At 41.4% G+C, this 26,034-nt stretch overlaps 1 protein-coding gene and 1 non-coding gene across 4 annotated transcripts; both read left to right on the top strand.

Annotated features, from left to right (window-relative positions):
• The first annotated feature begins 384 nt into the window (after positions 1-384).
• Thumpd3 (THUMP domain containing 3) lies at positions 385-25,690 on the top strand. 3 transcript variants are annotated; one of them, XM_032905976.1, is made up of 10 exons: positions 385-463; positions 1,514-1,800; positions 3,361-3,438; positions 12,016-12,492; positions 15,294-15,424; positions 18,541-18,610; positions 21,178-21,293; positions 22,531-22,641; positions 23,032-23,155; positions 23,446-25,319. In XM_032905976.1, the coding sequence occupies exons 2-10, from the start codon at positions 1,546-1,548 to the stop codon at positions 23,596-23,598; spliced, it is 1,515 nt and encodes a 504-aa protein (XP_032761867.1). In that variant the 5' UTR covers positions 385-463; positions 1,514-1,545; the 3' UTR covers positions 23,599-25,319. The 3 variants fall into 3 exon arrangements, with proteins under 3 accessions (XP_032761867.1, XP_032761868.1, XP_032761866.1); XM_032905977.1 differs by having other exon boundaries at positions 408-497; positions 23,032-23,111; positions 23,446-25,690; XM_032905975.1 differs by having other exon boundaries at positions 409-497.
• Positions 16,007-16,113, top strand: LOC116904821. Its single transcript, XR_004388472.1, has one exon. It is a non-coding gene; the product is annotated as a U6 spliceosomal RNA (small nuclear RNA).
• Positions 25,691-26,034: the final 344 nt, after the last annotated feature.

Below are 26,034 nucleotides of genomic sequence, written 5' to 3'. Positions count from 1 at the left end.
TATCTGTGATTTCCAGGACAGCCTGGTCGACATGGCGAGCAGGCCAGTCAGAGCTGCATAGTGAGACGTCCATCTCAAAAAACAAATTCCAAGTAAAAAGTTTTGTGCAAAATGAGTGTGGGGAGAAAAGAATCTCTTTAGACTCGGTTTCTCTGGCCTTAAAAAAGGAATCAAGTCCCAGTCTCATCCAAATGCTCGCTACTTAAGGCAAAGGAAGTGGAACAACTCAACAAATGATGCAGTGATCCCTGCGAGAGCGTCCTCCGCAGAGGTTACCTCCGGGCAGGGGACCGGCCGGCCGCTCTTCCTGTTCCGGTTCAGAGTGCAACCAACTGCGCACAACTTTACGCGCACACTCGCCCACGCCGTGCGCGGGACCACCCTGACCCCCAAGGCCTGATTTCCGTTTCCGGGGTGACAACGTGGCTTCCGGCGGCGTGCCCTGAGCGCGCTGAGCCCGCAGGTGCGGCGACCGGAAGGGTCTGTGCTTGCAGCGGGTAACTGGCCGCGGGTGGGAGTGGCCCGGTGGGTGGGACGGAGGGGAGGACAGCAGCAGCTTTATGTAGGTCGGTGCCAGGATGGAGTGTCTGGCCTCTCGCTGGCTTCACCGAGGATGGGAGTGAGAAGCACATTTCCCTCCAGTCCGCACAACCCTCCTACCTGTCTGTAGGAGTTCCATTCACAGTGTTGAACAGTGACACAGTGTAATCGCCTTAACCTCTGTGTCCTGTCTTTTGCACAGCATAGGGACAGAGAATATGTTAGCTTAAGTCACAACGCTTTTGAAAATCTAGTGGGAGGTGTGGACCCTCCATCACGGTAACACCTATCCAGCCCCTTCGACCTACATACACATTCATACAGGAAGACCGTTTTACTAGCTTCAGATATTTCCAAGATCTCCCCGGAATGCACATTATTGGATCTCAGCATCGCCATGTAGTAGGCTTTCAGATCTTTGTTTCGATAGTGGAAGTCACTGCCCACATGACTATACAGGGGAGGGGGAGATAAATACCTCACCCCAATACAGTAAAAGTTTTGATCATTAGTCCAGAACTACTGTGTTATTCTCATTAAAACCTTCCAACTTTGGGAAAGAGTTATATTTAGTTTCCAGTTCAAAACTAGGCAGGGTTAACTTGCTTTAGGGTCATTTGAACCTGGGAGTGTGGGAGGCAAGAACTCATAACTCTGAACCACCACCGCCTCACATTCTGAACTGCTAAGCTGAAAGGACAATACAGGAGCTTCTGTTTTCATGTTAGCACGTGTAAGATGGTGCTTACCAACACAGATGACCCTAAGCCAAGTACTGCATGCAGTGGAAATACTCTTGATTTGTCTTTTCTCCTGATGGGCCTGTATATTGCTTGTTTAATCACGTTTCATTGCCTGTAATCCGTGCCCTTATTTATATGACAGTTTTAACTCTGGTACGCACATTGAAATATAAAAAGAGACTGCATTCTTTTTCTTTTTCTTTTTTTTTTTTTTTCTGTATTGCCTTTAGAAACCGTTAGGCCTTTTAGAAACATTTCCATCATGTCTGACACTCAAGAAGCTGCCGGAGAGCACTTGGATATGAACCTTCATGAGAACAAGAAGCCGGTGCCCTTGATAGAAAGTGGCATCAGAAGTGAGTCTGACCATCTCCAAGTCACCATTGGAGCCACTGTACCTACTGGGTTTGAGCAAACAGCTGCAGATGAAGTGAGAGAGAAATTGAAGTCATCCTGCAGAATCAGCAAAGACCGGGGCAAGATATATTTTGATATTGCAGTGGAAAGTCTGGCTCAGGTTTGAACGGAACATTACTTAATCTTTTAACTTGGTTACTTTATGATTACTTTTCTGGTTTATAGACCCCCCTTTACTTTGTTCTGCTTAAAGTATCTGCATTTTCCATTGTGTACTGCTTTGTGAAATTGACTGTATTGGTGTTTATAATGTCTTTATCACGTGTATTCAGTTTAGTGCATTTTAGTGTTAGTTTACTATGGTTTAGAAGTGATCGCAGCATTTCCTGATGACGTATTTACTGAAATGAAATATATACCAATATCTATGGTACGTAAATTTACTTTAGCAGAAGTCTGGGTAAGTATAAAAGCTGAGGTTTTCCTTTTCATCCATGTCAAAGACATTGGTTTCGTTTTGTTGTGTTTTTTAAGATTTTTCTTCTTATTTTATGTGCATAGGTGTTTGCCTGAACGTATGTTTATGTGAGGGTATCAGATCCTCTGGAACTGGAGTTACAGACAGTTGTGAGCTGCAGTGTAGGTGCTGGGAATTGAACCTGGGTTCTCTGAAAGAGCGGTCAGTGCTTTTCACCACTGAGCCATTTCTCCAGCCCCTTCATAGACATTCTTGATCAAAAGTAATTATGCATGATTACAGGTGAGAAGCAAAGGTTAGCAAACTGCCATCCCATTGAGACAAAAGCTACCAAATTTCTCATTAACACAAGTGACATAGGGCATGGATTATTATCTGGAGAGTCTTTAGGTTTTTGTGTTGCTAGTGTATCCCAAGCTAGTAGCATATAACATAATGTGTAGGTGCCCACACAGTACTTGTGGTATTTGTTAGTAAGCAAGTATTTTCTTGATGCCCTCAGCAGTTTTATGAAGATTGGGCACTGTTGTCACCAATCATTAGGTTTAAGAAGAAAAGTAGTTTGCCTGTAGTAATTCAGCTATCACAGAACTAGAACTTAAACCGTATGTGGTTTCTCTTTTGTGGGGGAGAGGTAGGAGTTGAAACAGAGTCTGATGTAGGCAAGTTGGCCTGAATCTCACCATACAGCTTGAGGGTGCTGTACCTCCAAAAAGCTGGGATTGTAGGCATGTACTGGTATATCCAGCTTTCAGATCCATGGTCTTCGTCCCTGCAGTATATAACCAAAAGAAACCAGAGAAGTATGATAAAGTCCCACTTGTGTTTACCTCTTTCCCTTCCTCAGACCAGCGTTGTCGCCTATAGGACATTTCGGGCTGTATACTTTTATCTCAGTGACCCTTTCTCTGAGGAAGAGCAGGAATCAATGGGTAACCAAAGACATGGCACACTCGGGATGGGAAAAACTTAAATATGAATACGGACCTGAGGTGCTGCTTTAAACCATTTTACTTAGCCAGATGTGGTAGCTTACTCCTATATTGTAAGTACTGGGGAGACCCAGTCAGGGGAGCTATGAGTTTGAGGCAACCCAGAGCAACATAGCAAGACCCTGCCTCAGAAAGTTAAAAATGAATCCATTTTGTACTTACTTTCTTTTAAATATTTAACTGTAGGTAGCTTGTGTTACTCACAAGTATTTTCAGAAGTTCGTTTCTGACATTTGTTTTTCCTCCTTAGGTTCATTGTCTGAGATCAGTGGATAACTTGTTTGTGGTTGTTGAGGAGTTTAAAGATTACCAGTTCAAAGCTACAAAGGTGAGCTATCCCAAGCGAGGCTTTCTCAGAGGGCTTGTTCTCTGCAGTGCACTGCCTGCTTGTCAGCACTGTCAGTTAGCTTTGCTGTTGGTTTATTTCTTTACAATGTTGAAAGGAAAACAAGAGCCAAGCACAGTAAATCTTTCACTCAAATCCAGAAATCTCTTTAGAGATTTAGAAATCTCTTTAAAAGCAGAAGCTGCTTTTAAAAGTAATTTTTTAAAAAAAACAAAACCCAAAGTTACAGGGAAAAAGTCTTAGATTAGTTCAACCTATAGTACACGTGGCTTGAAACTAGAATTGCTTCCAGCGTGTGAACAGAAGACAGAAACATGTAGCATTCCCTCCCAGGTTTGCTTTGTCCTGTTTTAGCTTCCTGTTTTGAAGAGATGACAAAGCAACTTTTAATCCCCTTCAGTCGTTAGGACAACAGCTTCGCTTCCAGCCCGTATTTATCATCTGAGGCCTAAATATCCAGCTGCTGTTTAACCTGAAGGTTGCAAAGAGACCTCAGTAACACGTCAGGCTTTTTTCCTGTATCTCTTTCTGGCCAAGTTTCCAGAATCAAGTGCTTAAAACTTTTCCCGTCAATGTTATATTAATGTCTAATTTAGAGCTAATCTTTCTTAAAAGAACTATGGAATGCTGTCTAATTCACTGTTCTTTATTAATTTTCCAGATTATTTTGGCAAGCCAGTGTATCCACAAAGGAATCAAACTGATCAGGGGCTTAATGATAAAACACTTTCTTCATTAGATCCTTGTAAAAAATTTTGACAGTAACTAAAAGGCTAACATTCAAACAGCTCTAAAAGAATATTCATTGAAGATAACTAAAAATTGTATTGCCTACAAAAATAACTTTCAATATTAGAAACGTTAGTATTATAATCCTTCAGACTCATTTTCTTTCTTTAGTGCTGTCCTGGTGGTTTGAACCCTTGACCTTTGTATCCTAAGTGAGCATTCCTACTGAACTACATCCCCAGGCTTAACTCTTGAGACTTCTCATGGTTACTACCAACTGAATGATACCTAAAACAATTTTAGAGGCAGTCTTTTGACTGAATATTTGGAAATTTTGAAGGTCGGTTTTCTGCATGAATAAATGTTATTATGCATCCTGTCATAAATTCTCTTGCATTTAAATTACCAACATTATTAAATTCTTGGATTTTTGTCATCTTAATTTTTTTGTTGTTTTTGAGAGTAGTTTCTCTGTGTAGCTCCCTGGCTGTCCTGGAACTTGTTCTGTAAACTAGGCTGTCATCGAACTCACAGAGCTCTGCCTCCTGAGTGCTGGGATTAAAGGTGTGTGTTGCTCCCTAACCCCAGTTCATCTTAAAGTTTGTATAGATGAGGCAGTTCTGATCTCTAATAAGAGGTGACTTTGCTGTAGTACAAGTCTTCATGAGTTAACCTTTCAAGGTTGTCTTAGAAATCACTGGTCTTGAAGGCAGAGGAAGGAAGTCACTGTTGGTAAGGAATCTGCTGCAGAAGCGCCAGGACTGGGAGTTCCGTCCCTAGCATCTGCATAAAAGCTGAGCAGGGCAGTACAAGATGCAGCTTCCTCACTGAGGGAATAGAACAGACAGCCTAGTTGAGTGTGAAGTCTCATCTCTTTGTATTGTTGTTGTTTGTTTGAGACATGATTTCTCTGTGTAGCCTTGGCTATCCTGTGGACTGGGCTGTCCTCAAAAAGCAACCTGCCTTTGAGTGCTGGGATTAAAGGCCTGTGCCACTACTATTACCCAGCCAGAATTCCCGGCTCACAAAATGAATCCAACCTGGCAATGGTGGCTCTCACCTTTGATCCCAGCACTGAGAGACAGAAGCAGGAGGATCTCTGAGTTAGAGGCCAGCCTGGGCTACAGAGTGAGTTCTAGGATAGGAGCACTACACAAAGAAACCCTGTCTTTAAAAAAAAAATGGGAGGGGTTGGGGATTTAGCTCAGTGGTACAAGGCCCTGGGTTCAGTCCCCAGCACCGGAAAAAAAAAAAAAAAGAAAAAAAAAAAATGGGAGATGCAAAGCAGTCAGGGCAAGACACTAACTTTGGCCTCTGGCTACCATACTTGCACATGCATTTGCACAAATGTATACACACCAAAATGTGTATATAGCACACACCCACACAACATTTTTGATAAAAGTTTCAAAGGCAAGAGTGGGGTCTAAGATAAATTTTTCAAGTCTATGCTAAGGAAATGTTTTAACTATGAAAAATTGTTGAGCCCTTCAGGTTATGAATGTGAACTGCACACAATCCCCCAGTGAAATCTCATTTTTATTTTTTTTAAAGTATGCACATGTATAATACAAATACAAATTTAATTTTGTTTCTTATTAAATTAACATATAAAATAATGGGTAAAGTTTATTTGTTTTTTGCTGTGTTTTGGGGCGGAGTTGTTTGTTCATAGACTGGGTCTCTCTACAGAGCCCTCATTATCCTGGAGCTTACTGTGTAGACCAGACTGGCCTTGACTTCAGAGATCTAACTACCTCAGCCTTGAAAGTGCTGGAATTAAAGGGAGGGCCACTATGCCTGTCTAATTGTTTTTTTTAAACAGTGCCTCCTTAGCTGACTTCAGGTTTGCTGTTTAGCTGAGGATGGCACTGATCTTCAGGTCCTCGTGCCTGCACTTTCTGAGTCCTGGAATTGCAGGCATATTCGGCCAGGCGTGTCGTATGAGGTACTGAGGTTTGTGTAAGCAAGCACTCTACCAACTGAGCCATATCTGCACCCCTCAGACCTTTGTAGATCACATTATCTGTTTGTCTGTTTGTAGTGTGTATGTACAAAAGTCAGAGGACAGCTTATTAGTTCTTTTATTTAATCATGTGGGTCCTAAGTATCAAACCCAGATAGTCAAGTTTTGTAGGAGCACCATAAAGCCTTGTTTTAGTTTAAAATTTATTTATTTACTTATTTTAAATTTATTTTATTCTGTTTTTATTTATGTGTGTATGTGTGTATGTGTGTATGTGCCAGTGCCCAAGTAGGCCAGAAGAGGGCATTGGATCCCTGGAACTGGAGTTAAGGTGGTTTTGAGCTGCCTGATGTAGATGCTGGGAACCAAACACAGATCTTCTGCAAGATCAGCAAGGCTCTCAGCCATTCTACAGCCTTTGAGGGTCGTGTTTATCTTTGATCCCATTTGTACAGATTGGTATGACTGATCTGTAAGATTTTCAGGGTGGTTTCCTGTTTGTTTGGTCTTAGTTTTTTTCATATTACCATCATGCATTCTTTTTCTTTTAAACTTCTCTTTATATAACTAATTTTCATACACTATGCACTGCTCTCTTTTGGAGGTTTAAAGGTTTTTTGTTTGAGACAGGATCTCACTATGCAGACCCTATGCAGACCTGCTGTCATAGAATTCACTGTGTAGAATAAACTGGCCTCGAGTTCACTGAAATCTACCTCCTCTGTCCCCTGCATGCTGGGATTAAAGGTGTGCACTAACATATCTGGTTCTTGTGCTGTGCTTTTTAATAGTTTATAACTTTTATATATGTGTTTATAAAATATATTGTGTGTATATACACACAATATATCTACAGCTGTTAGCTTTATAAATATAACTTGGTATTATCTACTTAATCTACTAGTTTCATTTTTTTATATTTCTGCTATCATTGTAGATGAAATTGTTTTTCTGCATTTCCACTCTACCTTCTGATTTTATGGACTTTTTTAGAGTTGGCCCTTTAAGTTTCCTTTATCAGCTTTAACTTCTTCCCTTTGACCTGTCAGTATAAGCAATAAGTTAAACTGCGTCTCTTTCCTGTGTGTGCTGATGTGTAACTTTGCTTCTGCCTTATAGTCACAAGCCACACTTTGTTTTTATTAGTCTTATGGTAAATGGTAAGGATGTACTTCTTGCCTTTGCTGTGTGCTTGTTTTACTCTGTAGCCTAGGCTCGGCTCCAGTGTGAAGAGATCCTCCTGGGATTGTGAGCATGAGCCATTATGTCTGGCTGGTTCTTGTGATTTTTTTTAATGGAATGAGTTGTCTTTGTATGCTCTGTTAGCAGATGTAAAGAACTAGTCTCCCCTTCTCGAAAGAGCATAATAGTCTGTTCATTTGAATTCATCTTGCTAAATATTTCTCCCTCTACTGTTGCTTTCTGATTTTTTGTGTGTGTGATAACCAAACAACAAGAAAACCTCCAGCTTTCTTAGAAGTCTTTTAAGTTCAAGAGTCTTTTATTGTTGAAATTTTTTTTTTTTTTTTTTTTTTTTTCGGAGCTGGGGGACCGAACCCAGGGCCTTGCGTTTGCTAGGCAAGCGCTCTACCACTGAGCTAAATCCCCAACCCTTGTTGAAATTTCTTATCAGGACATGTCAGTCCAGTTATGTTTTCTGGAAAATACCTTGAATTGTTGTAAATTTGAAATGTCTTAGGTACATAAGTATATGTTAACTATTTTCCTTATTTACCAGTTTCTTTTCAATTTTTAAACTTTTGCTCATTGCCACGCTATTTGCTTTTTCCATATCCTTTCCTGTTTTTCAGCAGGCTCCTATGAAAACTGTATGCGAGCACACAGATCCCCATCTTGTTCTCGTTTTTAATTGTTTAAATGTGTGTGAGTATTTCCTCTGGTGTATGTATGTTCATGTACCTGGTGTACTGAGGAAGCTTGTTTTCCCTAGAACTGAAGTTATGGACATTGTAAACCACCATGTGGGTGATGGGGTCCAAAACTGGGTCCTCTACAGTAACAATAAGTAGCCTCAATCGCAGAGTCACTTTGTAGCCCCTTCACCTTATTATTTTAAGATAGGGTCTCTTGGTGTCCTAGCACTCACTGTCACATAGGCTGGCCGGTAAGACAGGGTCCCTTGGTGTCCTAGCACTCACTGTCACATAGGCTGGCCGGTAAGACAGGGTCCCTTGGTGTCCTAGCACTCACTGTCACATAGGCTGGCTGTAAGATAGGGTCTCTTGGTGTCCTAGCACTCACTGTCACATAGGCTGGCTGTAAGACAGGGTCCCTTGGTGTCCTAGCACTCACTGTCACATAGGCTGGCCGGTAAGATAGGGTCTCTTGGTGTCCTAGCACTCACTGTCACATAGGCTAGGGTCCCTTGGCGTCCTAGCACTCACTGTCACATAGGCTGGCCGGTAAGATAGGGTCTCTTGGTGTCCTAGCACTCACTGTCACATAGGCTGGCCGGTAAGATAGGGTCTCTTGGTGTCCTAGCACTCACTGTCACATAGGCTGGCCGGTAAGACAGGGTCCCTTGGTGTCCTAGCACTCACTGTCACATAGGCTAGGGTCCCTTGGTATCCTAGCACTCCCACTGTCACATAGGCTGGCAGTAAAAAAGACAGGGTCCCTTGGTGTCCCTAGCGCTCACTGTCACATAGGCTGGCCGGTAAGACAGGGTCCCTTGGTGTCCTAGCACTCACTGTCACATAGGCTGGCTGTAAGACAAGTCCCTCGGTGTCCTAGCACTCACTGTCACATAGGCTAGGGTCCCTTGGTGTCCTAGCACTCACTGTCACATAGGCTGGCCCTTGGTATCCTAGCACTCACTGTCACATAGGCTAGGGTCCCTTGGTATCCTAGCACTCACTGTCACATAGGCTAGGGTCCCTTGGTGTCCTAGCACTCACTGTCACATAGGCTAGGGTCCCTTGGTGTCCTAGCACTCACTGTCACATAGGCTGGCGGCTCTTAGAGGGTTCCTTGGTGCCCTCGCACTCACTGTCGCCTCGGCTGGCCTTCAGAAGCGGTCTCCTAGGTGCCCTAGAACGCACTGTCACATAGGCTGGCTGTAAGACAGGGTCCCTTGGTATCCTAGCACTCACTGTCACATAGGCTAGGGTCCCTTGGCGTCCTAGCACTCACTGTCACATAGGCTGGCTGTAAGACAGGGTCCCTTAGTGTCCTAGCACTCACTGTCACATAGGCTGGGTCCCTGTCCTAAGACTGTCACATAGGCTAGGGTCCCTTGGTGTCCTAGCACTCACTGTCACATAGGCTGGCCTTGGTGTCCCTAGCACTCACTGTCACATAGGGGGTCCCTTGGTGTCCCTAGCACTCACTGTCCCACATAGGCTGGCTGGTAAGACAGGGTCCCTTGGTGTCCTAGCACTCACTGTCACATAGGCTGGCTGTAAGACAGGGTCCCTTGGCGTCCTAGCACTCACTGTCACATAGGCTGGCTGTAAGACAGGGTCCCTTGGTGTCCTAGCACTCACTGTCACATAGGCTGGCTGTAAGACAGGGTCCCTTGGTGTCCTAGCACTCACTGTCACATAGGCTGGCTGTAAGACAGGGTCCCTTGGTGTCCTAGCACTCACTGTCACATAGGCTGGCTGTAAGACAGGGTCCCTTGGTGTCCTAGCGCTCACTGTCACATAGGCTGGCCGGTAAGACAGGGTCCCTTGGTGTCCTAGCGCTCACTGTCACATAGGCTAGGGTCCCTTGGTGTCCTAGCACTCACTGTCACATAGGCTGGCTGTAAGAAAACCTTAGGACTCTTCTGTCTCCCCTGCCACAGCACTGGGCTTCGAGGCACACAGCACCATCCCTGCTTTTTAAAATGAGTGCTGAGGAACTGAACTCCGGTCCTCATACTTGTGTGACAATAGTGTTACCAACAACACTATCTGCCTAACTTCATTCATTCATTCATTCATTCATTTTACATTTTCTTTAAACTCTGTAAACTCCATGTCCTGGTGACTCACCTCATTTCATTTCTGCTTCTAAGTCTGCTATGAGGTTGTATTAACCAGACATTTTCTCATATTTTTGATATCATTGTCTTTTGTTTGATTTGCCTTTAAATCATATTTTTTAATGGTGTTCTATGGCCAGTGTGAGTATTCTTTCAAAATGCTGGTGTTTCCTTCCCCTGCATTTATTTCGTAAGTTCTATGTTGATAAAGTTTTGAACTTTGGAATTTTGAAATGAGGCAGTTTTTCTTGGGCCTGCCATTTGTAAGAGGCTCCTGAGGGTAAGACCATGAGGAAGAGTTCTCCCTGGATTGACTGGGGATAAACAGGTCTTTTCCTTCTTCCTTTGTCTTTTTTTTTTTTTAATTGTTTTATTGAAGTACAATTTTTATCCCACTGAGTGAGTTGTTAGAATCGTTACTTCCTCTCTGGCCTCATGGCGCCATAGGCTTTGGAATTACTTACCAAGGAAAGCACAGTCAGTGAAATGTAGGCAAAAGATACTTTAAAAGTGAATTTTCAAACTACCCCATTGTAACATACTAACTGTTAGATTGGAGGGTAAAATGTGGCTGAAGTGACTTAGAAACATTTAATTTCTGAAAGGTTTTGTTTTGTTTTGAAAGAGAGTCTCACTGTATCCACACCTAGCCTAGTAGACCAGGCTGTCCTCAATCAAGCTCACAGAGATCTGTCTGCTCTGTTTGGAAGTAAAGGTGTGCACCACCACACCTGGCTTCTCAATTATTAAGTCTTTAACCATCTGTACTGTAGATGTTTATATAGATTGTATAGCTCTGGTTGGCTTGCTCTATGGATAGCAGTCCCACGTATTTCACATTTAAATATTTAACCACATTATCCAGTAACTGTGTCTTTGTTGTTTACTCTTGGAGTACTAGTAGTTAAATTTAGAACCCCTTACACTGAACCACTGAGCTCTATCCCTGCTCTCTTACTTTTTATTTTGAGATATGATGTTACTATGTTGTCTAAGTTGGGCCTGAACCCACTCTGTAGCTCAGGAAGGCCCGAACTGTAACCTTGCCTTAGGTTCCTTAGAAACTGGGATTACAAGTCTGTGCCAATAAACCTAGCCTGGCAGCTATCTATTAACCACCCTTTCTATGGCTCTGCTGGTGTAGGTGTGTGGCCTATAGCAAAGGTCAAGGGAGTTAAGGTCTTTTCACCATGTACTTATAGGAGTGGCCTTCCTAGTAAGCAAGTACATTAGCCTAGTGACCGTAGACAGCACTCAGTACTGTAAGCAAAGTCCAAGTGGAAGAGAGGAACTGCATGGGGCAGCACCACCAAATTTACTGTTCAAAAAGATAATCATGTGAGCCAGGTGTGGTGGCACACACCTTTAATCCCATCATTCAGGACAGAGGCAGCTGAATCTTTGTGAGTTCTAGGCCAGCCTGGTCTGTAGATGAGTTCCAGGAAGCTGGGGCTATAGAGACCCTGTCTCGAACAAAACAAAACAAAGAGATAATCATATTATTTAAACTCTGGACAGATGACATTTTTAGACTTCTTACAGTTTTTGCCCAAATTCAGAAGATCTAAAAGTCATTTATCTTCTTTCTGTCTGCTGCCTTCTGTCCACCTGTTTCCCCTCACACGTAGTTCCTCAGTTCTGTGCATCTGATCTGCCCTCTGCTCTATTCTGCTTTAGTAACGTAATGTTTATATATCCTCACTTACATTGAAACTGTAATTTCCTTCATCACAGGTATTATTTTGTTTATCCTTTGCTCTGTACTCTCCCACCATCCCTGTCATAAGGACCAGAGTTGTCTACAAAGAAAGTAGGCACTTACTTGTTCTGTTAAAATGGTGAGAAACAAAAGGGTTTCATTCTCCATCATTTGCAGGAAGAAGTTCTAAGAGACTTTGAAGAACTGGCTGGAAAGCTCCCATGGTCGGACCCTTTAAAAGTCTGGCAAATTAACACCACTTTCAAGAAGAAGAAGGCAAAGCGCAGAAAGGCCAATCAGAGTGCAGGCAGAGAGAAGGCTGACTGTGGACAGGGCGACAACGCCGGTGAGAAGGACAGTAAGAAGAAGCTTGCCAGTGGCGTGGCAGATCCACATATCTTAGACTACTATGAAAATCCAGCCATCAAAGAAGAGATATCAACCTTAATAGGGGATGTCTTGGCATCTGGCAAAGATGAAAATGGTCAAAGCTTAAGAGAAGAAACTGAACCGCAAGTGCAGAAGTTCAGAGTCACCTGCAACAGAGCAGGAGAGAATCATTGCTTTACATCCAACGAGGCTGCCAGAGATTTTGGAGGTGCTATTCAAGAGTACTTTAAGTGGAAGGCTGATATGACCAACTTTGATGTAGAGGTGGGTATTAGCTTTTATTGATGATTTAAAAGATCTGTAATGTGGCTGGGGAGATGGCTCAGTGGCTAGTGTTTGTTAAGCAAGCGTGAAAACTTGAGTTTGGGTGCCTAGCGTCCATATAAAAGCATGTTCACCCTAGCAAGGAGAGTCAGAGAGTTAGAGACAGGCAGTGCCCTGGAGTTTGTTGGGCAGAACAGCTGAAACAGCAAGATCCAGGTTCAGTGAGACTCTGTCCCAAATATAAGGTAGACTGGTAGAAAGACAACGTAAACTTCTGACTTAAGCACAGTCACCCACAAAAGAAAAAAAAGGTCTCATACATTTGTAAACTTTCCAGACAAACGTAGTAGCTTGGGGAATGTTAAACAGTGACAGTAAAGCTAGGAGGATGTTAGGGATAGCATGGCCTGTGTAGATAGGTATAGATTGGAAGTTTTACTCAGTAACTCTCTAGAATTGGATGAGATTGTCTCTTGGAGCCTCTGTTTCAAATCAAGCCAATAATAGCGTATTAAAGTCTATTCTATGGAAGGCAGATGAAACTGTTTAGTGTTTGCTACTGTAAGTGCTCAGTGGATAGAAGCTGTCAGAACTCAAGTAGTGGTGGCACACGCCTTTAGTTCTAACACGCAGAGGCAGACGATCGCTTCCTTTTCAAGCTAAGTCTGGCTTACGTAGTGAGTTCCAAAACAGCGAGGGCTATGTAGAGACCCTGTCTTGCACAGCCCCTCAGGTGTGCTCTGTGTCTCTGACTTTGGCATTACCATGTCCAGCAGAAGAAAGGTGAGTCCTTTTTTGTTTTTGAAATTTCAGTGCTGGACTCATACCCACAGCCTTGCACATGTGGACAAGCACTATTTCTAAGCTATATCCCCAGTCTTCTCATTTCTACAGTATTTTCTACATTATATGGACTTCTAGATTGCAACTTTACCTAAAATTAACTTACTTCAATCTTAGTTGGAGATAGTGGAATAGCATTTTCAGAACCTTGTGTCAGGACTTTAGGGCTAATCCTCACTTAGAGCCAGCTTTGTTCTTTTTAACGTCAGCTGGGTTCTTAAAACCAAATGCCTCCTGATAGCTTGATTATCCTTGTGACTACTGGGGGACTTATGTTTATAATGGTAATTGGAGTTCTTGAAATTTCTGGTGGTTTATGTAGGTCCTTCACAGTTGACATTTTTACCAAGGAGTCAATTTTTGTTTCTTTTAGGATACTCAAATCTGGGGCATGTCATTTTCTTTGTAACTTTTTATTGTCAGACCAGAACAGTTCCCCATTCCATATTTTCTTACACAGCTGCCATGAGAACAAAGAGCCTAAAGAAAGCCATGTCCAGAAGTCTGCAAGGTAGCACAGAAGACAAACCCTGGAGCCACACTGCCTGGGCTACATTGTAACTCAGAAATTCATGTGACAGGGCATATGAACGGTGTATCTGTGTCCCAGGCTCAGAGGGGTTCATAGGAAACGAGGCCATGTGAATAAGATGTGTACAGCAGGGCCTTGCATGTTGGAGTGTCAGCTCTTGATCTCTGCCTTTGGTAAGGCTATGATGAGGACATTCTAGGGGGAAGACTTGGGAACATTTTATCTTCTTAGAATATCTGTGAGTTAGGAAAACTAGGACAAATGTAGTCATAATCAGATGTTTAAAACTATTAGGAAGGGGGTTGGGGATTTAGCTCAGTGGTAGAGCGCTTGCCTAGCAAACGCAAGGCCCTGGGTTCAGTCCCCAGCTCCCAAAAAAAGAAAAAGGAGGAAAAAAAAAATACTAGGAAAGCAAATTAAAAGCAAATGTGGCATGGTGTCAATTCTGGATAAAGAGTATGATTGAAGAGTCCACTGTGAAAGTGAAGTGTTTTCCCAAAAAAAGTAGTAATTTAAGAAGTATATGTAGGCCAAGGGTGATGGCACATGCCTTGGATCCCAGACTCAGAAACAGAGACTGGCAGATCTCTACTTTGAAGGCCAGCCTGGTCTACATAGTGAGTTCCAGGCCAGTCAGAGGGCACAGTGAAACCCTATCTTAAACAAAACAACAATAACACACACAAGACCCTTTAATCCCAGCATTTGGGAGGCAGAGGCAGGTAAATCTCTTGAGTTTGAGGCCAACGCAGTCTACAGAGTGAGTTCCAGGACAGCCAGGGTCACACAGAGAAACCCTGTATTTGAGGAGGGAAAGAGTGGTAGAAAAAAACTACACATACATATTTTAAACCCGTACCATCAAAATATGTTCATATAATAAAAACTGGGAGATAACTTACTGATAGGCAGCGTGTGTGTGTGTTCTCTGCTCTATGTGTATAGAAAGCAGGGGAGAGCCACATACAAACATAAGTAAATACATAAATAAATGAATTTTCCATACTGTATAGTAAACAGGGAAAGGATAACTCAGTCAGAAAGTTTGTATGGGCTGCAAGGTGGATCACAGTTAAAAGAACTGGGTGCTCTTTCAGAGGATACAAGTTAATTCCTAGCAGCCATATGGTAAGTAGCTTGAAATCATCTGTAATTCCAGCTCTAAGGGATCAGACACCTCTTTCTTTTTATTTATTTTGTTGTTTTGTTTGAGACAAAGTCTTTCTTTCTAGTCCTGGCTGTCCTGGTACTCAGTGTGTAGACCAGATTGGCCTTGAACTCACACAGATCCACCTGCGTCTGCCTCTAAAGCACCTGGGAGGTAGTACTACCAAAGCCATATAAGGCCCTTTTGTTTATTTAAAGGTCATGTTAGTAGGTACAGATTGAAGACTTGAGTTTCTCGTCTGTTTCTAATTGGATGTAGGTTCTCCTGAACATCCACAATAATGAAGTCATTGTTGCTATTGCACTGACAGAGGAGAGTCTCCATCGCAGAAATATTACACATTTTGGACCTACAACTCTTAGGTCAACTCTTGCCTATGGGATGCTCAGGTAACAGAGGGAGGTTTTGTTGTCCATATTGTAATGAACACTTTGCTCTGAATTAAAAAAAAAGTTCTAAAAATTAAAAAAAAAAATTTGGTTAGAATTAAAAAGTTACCATTCAGTATTCACTGTTATCAGCTTTTGATCCAGAAAGCCCCACGTGGATGGTTTATTAGTATTCTTGATTAGAATGTGTGATGGTGGTTGTGTGTATGTGTGTCTTTAGTGAGGAGCTGTTTCTGTTGAGAAAGGGTGTGCTTTTTTAGGCAATGGAGCCAGTTTGCTATGCTTTATTTTTTGCAGTGAAGCAGATGAGATCCTTGCGATGTGTGAGTATGGAACTTGTGTGTTGAGTGATGGTGGTGGCATGCAGCTTGGTAGCCTGAGTGCTGGGATCACACACTTACACCACACTCCACTTACTCACAGTTTTAAATGTTATAGAAGTGCAGGGCAAGCAGCCTGCCACTGTTGACATTCCTATGTTCTTGGCGTTTTCTCTCTCACATAAGTTTCTTTTACTTCCCCTACACTTGAGATTTCAATACTGCAAAATGGGCTTGACATGGGACGCCCAAGATTATTCACGTGCTCAGTTTGGCAGCACATATACTAAAACTAAATCAATACAGAGAAGATTAGCATGGCCCCTGTATAAAGGTGACAGAAAGATTTGTGAAGTGTTTCATGTGAACAAAAAAGAAAAGAAAAGGTTTACTCATGCTGGAGAGATGGCTCAGAGGTTTAAGAGTGCATGCTGCTCTTGCAGAGGACCTGAGTTTGGTTCCTAGTGTTCAGGTTGGTAGATAACAATGACCAGCAACTTCAGCTCCAGTGGATTCAACACCTCTGTCTTCTGTAGGCACCAGCACATATACATACTTTTAAAAAAAGTGCTGACTGACTTTGGGTTAGAGAGATGTTAATAGTTCTTGCTGTTTTCCAAAAAGACCAGAGCAATTCTAGGCTCCCATGTCTGGCACATTACCATCTTTTTTTTTGGGGGGGGGGAGTAGGGAGGGTATGATCCAGGTTATTTAGTATCCTACCACCTCACTGTGGGTATCAGGATGACATTACCATCCAGCTCCATACCCTCTTCTGGCCTATGCATGTAACTTATACATATTAACACATAGATATAAATAAAATATAAAAATATTTATTAAAAAGTTTAGTTCATGACTTAATGCAGAAACATAAACAGATTATCTTATTCTATACAGTTCCTAGCATGTTCTAATGAGTTATATCATTACAATTTCTTCCTTTTCAATTTTTGCTTCCTCTTTTATCGTGATCATATGTGGTTTTATAGTTCCTCACAACTGGGACACATTATGTTAGTAACAAACAACTTTAAAAGAAACACTCCTAAGCTTCATTCACTGAACAGACATTTATTATCTGCCTCCAACCATGATAATAGGAGCCAGCATACAAAGTTATTTGAGTGCTAGTATTAAAAAACTAAATAGAGTAAAAAATAATGATTGGGCTGAGGAGATAGCCCAGTGCAGTTTCCACACAAGCCTGAACCCAACCTCCCAGCATCACTATTGTCAGTGATCTTAGCACTGAGGAGGCTGACACAGGAGGACTCCTGGCCTTTTCTAGCTAGCCGCTCTAACTTAATTTGTGAACTCCAGGTTGTGAAGGACTTTCTTGGAAAAGAGATAAAGAGCAATTGAGAAAGGTGCTCAGCTGGGTGTGATGGCACATACCTTTAGTCTCAGCACTTAGGAAGCGGAGGCAGGGGGATTTCTGTGAATTCAAGGCCAGCTTGGTCTACATCATGAGTTCCAGGAAATCTGGAGCTCTGTAGAGACCCTCTCTCAAAAAAACAAAACACGGGTGGGGTGGGGGATGCCCCTGATTTCTGGCCTTCACATGCATGTTGGCAAACACAAGTGTACATACACATGCACACATAGACATGAAGGGATAATAACTGAGGATTGGGATGGTTGGAGAGATGAGCAAAGATTATATCAAATCCACGAAAAAACCTTGAAGGCATCTCAAGAAAGGTAGAAACTATGGGGCTAGAGAGATGGCTGTTCTTCCAGAGAACCTGGGTTCAATTCCTAGCACCAACATGGTGGCTCACAATTGTTAATAACTTGCCTGAAGGTATCAGATGCCCTCTTCTGTCTTTGACAGGCCATGCTCACATGTGATGAAGATATACATGCAGGTAATACATCCATATACACAAAGGCTAAAAATTAAGAAGTGTAGAAACAGGATGGTAGAAAATGCAAAGGACTGCTTTTCTGTCTCCTAGAAGCTTATGTGTTCTTGCTTAGTCCCCTCTTCCTTAATTCACCTGTGCACGTGGCTGCCCGTCATTTGGATGCACGTACTTCCTGCTGCACATGACTGGCTCAAACAACCCCAAGCTATTTGCTCTTTATTCCACATTCCTAAAAGGATTTGAGTGACATAATTTAATCAAGTGTCCAATCCTGGCCTATTAACAATGGCTGGCATTACAGGCTTGCCCAAGAATCAGTCTTATGAGGAAGATTATTAGCATGCATGGTGCAGGGTCTCAAACAGGATAGAAAAGATTGATCAGATGAAACTTAGTGACCTGAGGACTGGTAAGTAACATTTAAAGCTATTCACAGTGACCTGTGGTCTTGACTCTCCTTATTTTGTGTCCTAGGAAAAATGTTTCTTTCCATCACTTTGTTTGTTAAATGGTAATAGGATTGTTTAAAGCATTCAGTGAAATAACAAGTGTATAAAGTTAAAGCAATTATTTCTGTTAAGGACTTTAGCTCCAAAGTTAAATCCAAAAATGAAAGGATACTGAATGTCTGGTTGTCAGCAGATGTCCACTAAAAATCTTACTGCCTCAGCTTCCTGAGTGCTACGATAACAAATCAATCAATATCTCTCTTCCTCTCACCACCAAAAGCCTTATACACATAGGTGAATGTTGCTACTGAGTGCCAGTCCCAGGCTGACTTTCAAACTGTGAACTGCTGATCCTTCATGCCAGTGTGCTGATCCTATGCTAGTAGGCTCTTAATTCTAACCTTCAGGAAGTTCTATTGTGGAAGCCTCAATTTTTGGCTGATTTTCACATGTGCTGAACTGTTTTCTCCCTCCAGGCTCTGTGAACCTAAACCTACTGATGTAATTGTGGATCCAATGTGTGGAACAGGGGCAATACCAATAGAGGTAATAACACCTTTTTATTTTTACATAAAATAAAATCTATTCAAAATGTTCTAGACCTAGTGGGCAAATTGGATCCAATGAGAAAAAAACCAAAAGTTTGAAAAAAAAATTCTCATACAAAACTTCTGTCAAAGCATTGTAACCACATATTTCAATCAGCCAAGTGCCATATGATTAGATTGTGAAATCTGTTTTCTGGATCACAGAGGAGCTGAGAATAACAAACTGATCCCCTCGTAACAAATGGACGAGGCACTGGATTGAACAGCAGAGGGTAACTGAAGTGATCATAAACTGGAAGAAGGTGGTTTTCACCTCCCCATAATTAGAGGTTCCTGGAGTGAACAAGGTTAGTTATGAGAAGGAGAACCACAGTATTGCAGCTCAGTGCTAGGGCACCTGCCCAGCATGCCAGACAGATGTCCTGGGCTTGCTCTCCAGTACTATAAAACAAAAACAAATAAACCCACTACCTCTAAGTCTTTCTATGTTTCTTTGTTTGGAGACAGGGTTTCTCTATGTAGCCCTGGCTGGCCTCACACTCAAAAAAACCTACCTCCTTCTCCTCTAGAACACAGACAAACCTTATTTTAGGAAGTCGGACATAGCTACATACTCAGTAACCATAAATAACGCCGTTCAGAATTACTACACCACTAATAAAAACTATAGAAAGTACTGGGCATGCAGAGGCAGGTGGGTGGATCTCTTATGAGTTCTAGGAGGGCCAGAGCTACACAGAGAAAGCCAGTCACCAAAGCAAGAACAAAACAAAACATTATAGAGGCAAAATAAGAAATGGGAAGATTTTTTTTTTTTTTAACCCTTTTGAGGCAGGGTCTTGGTATGTAGCACAGGCTTACCTTGAATTCATGGTAGTCCTCCTACCTGAGCCTCTCCCAAGAACTAGTATTACAGGCATGAGCCACAGTACACAATGGAGAAGCGATCTTGCAGGTAGAGAACCTTCAAGATTGAACCATGTCACCTATGTAAGGGGCCATGCAAAAAGTCACCGTAATGTCACTTCAAGTTTTGTGTTTAACACAGTGAAATGTTCCAGACTATACCAAAAGCCAGGGAAAAGAAACTACACAGGAGTACCACAGATTGTGTTGAGTAAGCAGAAATTGGAAAGATGAGCAACCCACAAAGGGAAAAATAATCCAGAGTGTAATTAGAAAATCTATGCTCTGACTTTAATCAGAAGTTAAAATCCAAGAGGAAAATGCAAATAGTTTGAATGTTCCACTAGTGATGACTAGGGAGTTACTACTGCTTAAGATCTGAGCAAGGAGGTGAGTTATCGGGCTGGAGAGCACCCGACTGCTCTTCCAGAGGTCCTGAGATCAATTCCCAGCAACCACATGGTAGCTTACAACCATCTGTAAAGAGATCTGATTCCCACTCTTCTGTATCTGAAGACAGGCTACAGTGTACTTATATATAATAAAATGAATAAATCTTTAAAAAAAAGGAGGTGATTATCTCATAGTTAAGAATTTAGAAACAAAACCATAGTTTCCCATCATTTAAATCATGACTTATCTCCCAAATGGCAGTAAAGTGATCTTCATGATCAAGAAACATGCAGTCAAAGTAGACGATTAGAAAAAAGATGGAAATCCAGACTGAGACATTTCCACATAAAATAGGCTTAAGAGTACCAATGTAGGAACTTTAGCTGAGACATGATGGAAACTTTGCAGGGTCTGTGTATAGATGTGCCCACTAAAGTATCTAACACCTGCCTGGAATGCACTAAGATCTACAAGTACTGTAAATATAGTCCAAGGTAGGAAATCCATGGATTAAACATTAAAATAATTTTAAAAAGGGTTGGCAAGCACAAATCACCTGAGAGACTTTTATTCTGTGGGTTCTTTGTGTCCCTGACCACCCAGTTTCTGGCATACTTGAACATAACTTTGTTTGCATTCATTGTAGAATTAGAGACTAGAATGTCATCACCCTCAAGGGTCTAGGCAAAATACAGTTATCAAGTGTTGTATTTATCATGCTTGCAAGTCATCGTGGCAGAAACTGTATGTCACTTTGTTTTACAAATATGCCACTGCTTGGCATTTATATGCTGCTGACATTTTTTTTTCTTAACTACAAAATCTTTTCAGAGATATGGTGGTTATCTTTTAAAAGCTAAACTTATAATCCAAGACAGCATAGGTCTGCCTAGTTTGGTTAATTTTTAAAAATCATGTTAATTAAGGGAATGTAGTCCCTTATATGTTGCTGGGTAGGGATAGAATAAAATATTAGACCTATCTGGAGAGAATTGCTGTATTACCTGGAAGGCAAAGGTGACATAGTTTAAAATGGTCTAAATCAGCAATAGAGGTGTACAAAGTGCTTCTAGGGCTGGCATTGATGTCATAGTGGGTAACATTGGAGCCACATTTCTAGTGGGTGAGAGTTCAGCAGGCAGAAGAACAGGGAGGTCATTTCTGACAAGGAAACGAATGGCACTGATTGCCACGTTATTGAGAGTTGGCCATAGTGACTTCCCCTTTTCTCTTGTGACATGTTTAACCAACACTCCTGTTTCATAGGGGGCTACTGAGTGGTCTCACTGTTACCATATTGCTGGGGACAACAACCCACTGGCAGTGAACAGAGCAGCAAATAACATCTCATCTCTATTGACTAAGAGCCAGATTAAAGATGGGTAAGTTTAACTTCAAAGATTGCATTGCACCTTTGAGTCTTTCTCCATACTGACTTGGAATTATCATTCATTACAGTGTTTTGTGGCATCGTCATAGCCAAATGAACAGTGTGAGAAGATACCATATAGCTTATTGAAAAACATTTGTAATTAATTTAATTACCATTTCCATACTTAATTATTTTATTTCTCCTTTAAAAAAAAAAGATTTATTTATTTATTATCTATTAAGTACATTGTAGCTGTCTTCAGACACCAGAAGAGGGCATCAGATCCTATTACAGATGGTTGTGAGTCACCATGTAGTTGCTGGGAATTGAACTCAGGTCCTCTGGAAGAGCAGTCAGTGCTCTTAACCACTGAACTATCTCTCCAGCCCTTATTTCTCCTTTTTTGTTCATTATTTTTTGTGTCCTTTTCCAAAACCGTACAGTATGGTATAGATTTTATTATTTAGATAAGGCACATGCCTTTATTCCAGAGGCAGAGGCAGATGGATCTGAGGCCAGTCTGATCTACAGAGCAAGTTTCAGGACAGGCAGAACTACACCGAGAAACCCTGCTTTAAAAAGCAGATTTAATTAATTAAAACAATGTGAGTTGAAAGAAACATGAAAACTGTTACCGTAACTTCTAAATTACCAGTTATTTATACTAGTGGCCATGGCCTGTTTAAATCCTCCAATTGCCTTTGCTTCTGAAGGCTTTTGGATTGGGCTGTTTATTTCTGTAAGTGTGTGGGTAACATGTCATGGTGTGGAAGTCAGAGGATGTCTTGTGGGAATTGGGTCTCTCCTTCCTTCTCTGAGTCCCAGGAATCAAATTCCATTTGTCTGGCTTAGGGCAGACACCTTTGCCAGCTGGGTCATTTCTCTGGCCTTTTTGACTTTTTTTTAATATGTAAGCTCATTTTCCTTGGTGCTTTCTTAACCATATATCCTTTGAAAACCAGTCTTAATCATTTTTAAAAAACCCTTTATTTCAGTTATGGACATATTCCTTTATTACTTTAACATTTTACTATGTTACTTTAACTGTCTTTTATTGCATTTATTTGTGTATGGACATGAATGTAGGGGTTAGAAGTCCAATTGAAGGATTTAGGTCTCTCCTTGTACCCCACTGTCCCCAAGGATCAAACTCAAGTCATCAGGCTGAATGGCCAGTGCCTTTATTTGCTGAGACATCTCATTAGCCTGGGAGAATATATTGAAATATCTTTCCTTTGTCTCTACAGAAAAACATCTTGGGGTTTGCCCATTGATGCTGTTCAGTGGGATATCTGCAACCTCCCTCTGCGAACTGCTTCTGTGGATATTATTGTAACAGACATGCCATTTGGAAAAAGGTAGAAATTGGATTTTTCTTTTGTAAACAAACAGCATGATTTCACATGTTATTTATTGTACTGTCTTCTCAATCAGAAAGATATACCATAATTCATTTCATCCACTGTTCCATTACGGGATCCTATTCCACATTGTAGGCTGAGGAGCACTTGCTTCTTGGGACGGATTTCTACTCAGTGGCTTGTCTTCAATGAGATAAGTCAAAGGTGTTAAAAAGTTCTGATAGAAAACTCTCTATATAAACACTAACAGTTTCCTTCATTGGCATAGAATACTAAAGCTCTGGCCTTTAAAAGATGACTTCTTCATACCTTAGATTTTGTTCTTACCTCATGTAAGAAACTACCATATATATTTTGCAACAGGTTTTACTTGACCCTCTTTTATAGGATGGGCTCCAAAAAGAGAAATTGGAATCTCTATCCAGCTTGCCTTCGGGAAATGAGCCGTGTCTGTAGACCAAGGACAGGTAGAGCTGTACTGCTTACTCAGGACAAGAAATGTTTTACCAAGGTATTACCCATGAGAGTTAAAAATCACTTATCTTCCTGTTTATACACAATACATGCCTGGTGCCCTCAAAGAACAGAAGAGGGTGCTGACCCTCTAGATTTGGAGTATAGTTGTAAGCCACAATGTGCCAGAGACTGAACCCAGATCTTCTGCAAAAACACCAAGTGCTCTTAATTTCTGAGTCAACTTTCTACGCCCCCACCCACAGCATTTCTTAAGTGGAAAGATTTCAGGTTGTTTTAGAAGCACACTGGTAACCTACTGACTTTTATGCTTTTTTTGTGTGCCAGGCATTATCTGGAATGGGACATGTGTGGCGAAAGGTCCATACAGTCTGGGTAAACATCGGGGGCCTTCATGCTGCAGTTTATCTTCTAAAACGCACTCCTCAAGACTTTGTTCATCCTTCAGATCAAGATGGAGGAAAAGACCCTCCTTGGTAAAGCAAAGAATGAAGACAATTTAGCAGTACTTAACAGTTCCTAACACTGGAAACGTCAGCATAAAGAACTTGCTTTGGGAGAAAAATAACAGAAAAGTAACCAAGTATTACAGCTTCCACTGCTGAACTACTGTAGAATGCATTAGTGTTAGCAAGGTGATTGTAATGGTATTTCTTGAGAAGCCTACACTGCTTGGTTTCTAAGTTTCAGAACACTTTAGGCCATATTCTATTGCTTGTGCAGCCTACTGTTCTTGGTCTAAATTCTTGGTCTAAAGTTTTTTCACTTTACATGGATCATCTCAAATATCTCAGAAACTGGAGCATCCCTGAAGACCTACAGTTTATCATCTACCTTAAAATAAATACATTACAACCTGAAGAGGACAAAGATGCTCTGTGTGACTATAGTCTTTGGGTCTGGGGGAAGTTATGTATTTTTAAATGAAAATGTAAACTGCACAGCTTACTCAGGACAAGAAATGTTTTACCAAGGTACCACACGAGAGAGAAAATCACCTCCCTGTTTGTGTACAATATGTAGGTCTGGTGCCCTCAACAGGTGGGTGTTGGATGGACCTCCTGACTTAGAAGCCCTTTTATTCCTGCCTAGCTCATTGTTCTGTTGTTCTCTTGTACTGATTCTCCCTCAGATAGTTCTATGGGAAATGAAATAGCTACATTACTTATCAGTTCATTAACAGTGCCTCCTAAAGCAATCCCTGTTTGAGCTTTACAGAAAGTCATTTTGGAGTCTGGCTTCTTTCAGCTTAGATTTTCAATGTGATGTTTCTATTTAGAGTAAAGGACACTGACAGTACTTCTTTGAGAACAGAATCCACATTGGCACCATAGTCAGTACCCAGTGGCTTTTTGGAACAACTCACTGGAGAATGAACTGGGATTATGAAAGCTTTAAGGTTTTTACACTTTACATGGACAATTTTGTGATTGACAAAAATAATTATTGATTGAACATAAACTTAAATTTCCATCTTTGACAAAAGAAACCATTTAAACCTCAAACCAAGGTAATCACAGAAGCAAGATGTACAATGATGGTTGTCTGTTTTCATTATCATTTACCAATTTCCTGCAAGTAAGCATTTAATATTTACTGAACAAATGAACTACTTTTTATGCTAAGTTCTCAAGTTAATATACCAGGTTTGTGCTCTAATTCACCATAGCCCTAATTCTATTAAGTATATAAAAAAATAGACTTAAGATACTACAAATACAGTGGACACTGTCATTTCCTTCTCTTGATTGGTAAATTTTGCTATGGAAACAATAGGAAATAAGCTACAAATTTTTTCCTCCAGACAAGGTTTTGTCACATAGCATTGGCTGGCCTCTGCCAAGTGTTGGGAATTAAAGATATGCAATACCACGCCAAGTGAAAGGCTTACTTTCAAATTGTTTGTGTGTAGGTGTGTGTACCAGCGCAGGCGCCTGTGGAGGCTAAAGCTGGAGTTAATCGGCAGTCTAGGAGCTGCCTGGTGTGGGTGATGGCTATGAGTTCAAGTCCTCCACTAGAGCAGCCTGAGCTCCATGGTCACCTTTATTTCTTGGTTGTTTTTTGTTGTTTTTGCATCAGGGTAAAGTTCCATTCTTGCTCTATCAGTTGTGAAGATGTTAGCCACTTAAGACACCAAGTTCTTCCTACCTGCTTTCTGTTACCTACTAAAAGCAATACATACTTTTCTCAAGTAAAACTTCCCAGTCCAGTGTGTTCGGTATCAGTCTTCTAGGCTCTTTAGGAGTCATTGAGTGCTCACCATGTACATCTTTCTAGAGAAGTCATTTCTCAAAATTTGGAACCTTCTAATCCTTACCTATTCCTGAAAATTTGAAACACTAGCATCAATCACATTTAAGATTTTGGGGGTGGGGGTGGTAGTCCTGTTTTCAAGACTGGGCCAGGGATGTAGCTCAGTGAGAACACTAACCTAGGAGTTTTGAAATTTTGAATTTCTGGGTTAAAAGGCTCAGATGATGTTCATCTTCTGTATTCAGTTGATAGGGAATAGGTATTGGTCAGCTGGAAATCCATGTATCATGGAGTTATTTATTATATACATCTTCCAGAAGTTGGCCCAGGTTCATTTTCGTTATGACCAATCAATCATTGGAGTTGAAATTGTTACACTACTAACAATGTACAAGTTTCCCCCAATTTACCTCTGAGTTTGAATTTAATCATACCTGTCAGCAGTTCACAGGTAACAGGCCAGCCTCCCTCCCTCCCTTCCTGACAAAAGGGATGCCCAATTCCAACTGTGATGACCCAAACTTGTCAGTCTTTCAGAAGGATGTTTTTGAAAACATGATGTGCATGCCCCCATCTTTGGTTTATACCACAAATGAGTGGCAATGTACAGTGCCAAGGTACCACCTCCTTCGTTTTTCACCAATAGATTAAAAAGTCATTCCA

This window comes from Rattus rattus, chromosome 6 (genome assembly GCF_011064425.1).
Source record: "Rattus rattus isolate New Zealand chromosome 6, Rrattus_CSIRO_v1, whole genome shotgun sequence".
In the NCBI taxonomy this organism is placed as follows: Eukaryota; Metazoa; Chordata; class Mammalia; order Rodentia; family Muridae; genus Rattus; species Rattus rattus.
Note: the sequence above shows the minus strand (reverse complement) of the source record. Positions and strands in the feature narration are given on the sequence as shown.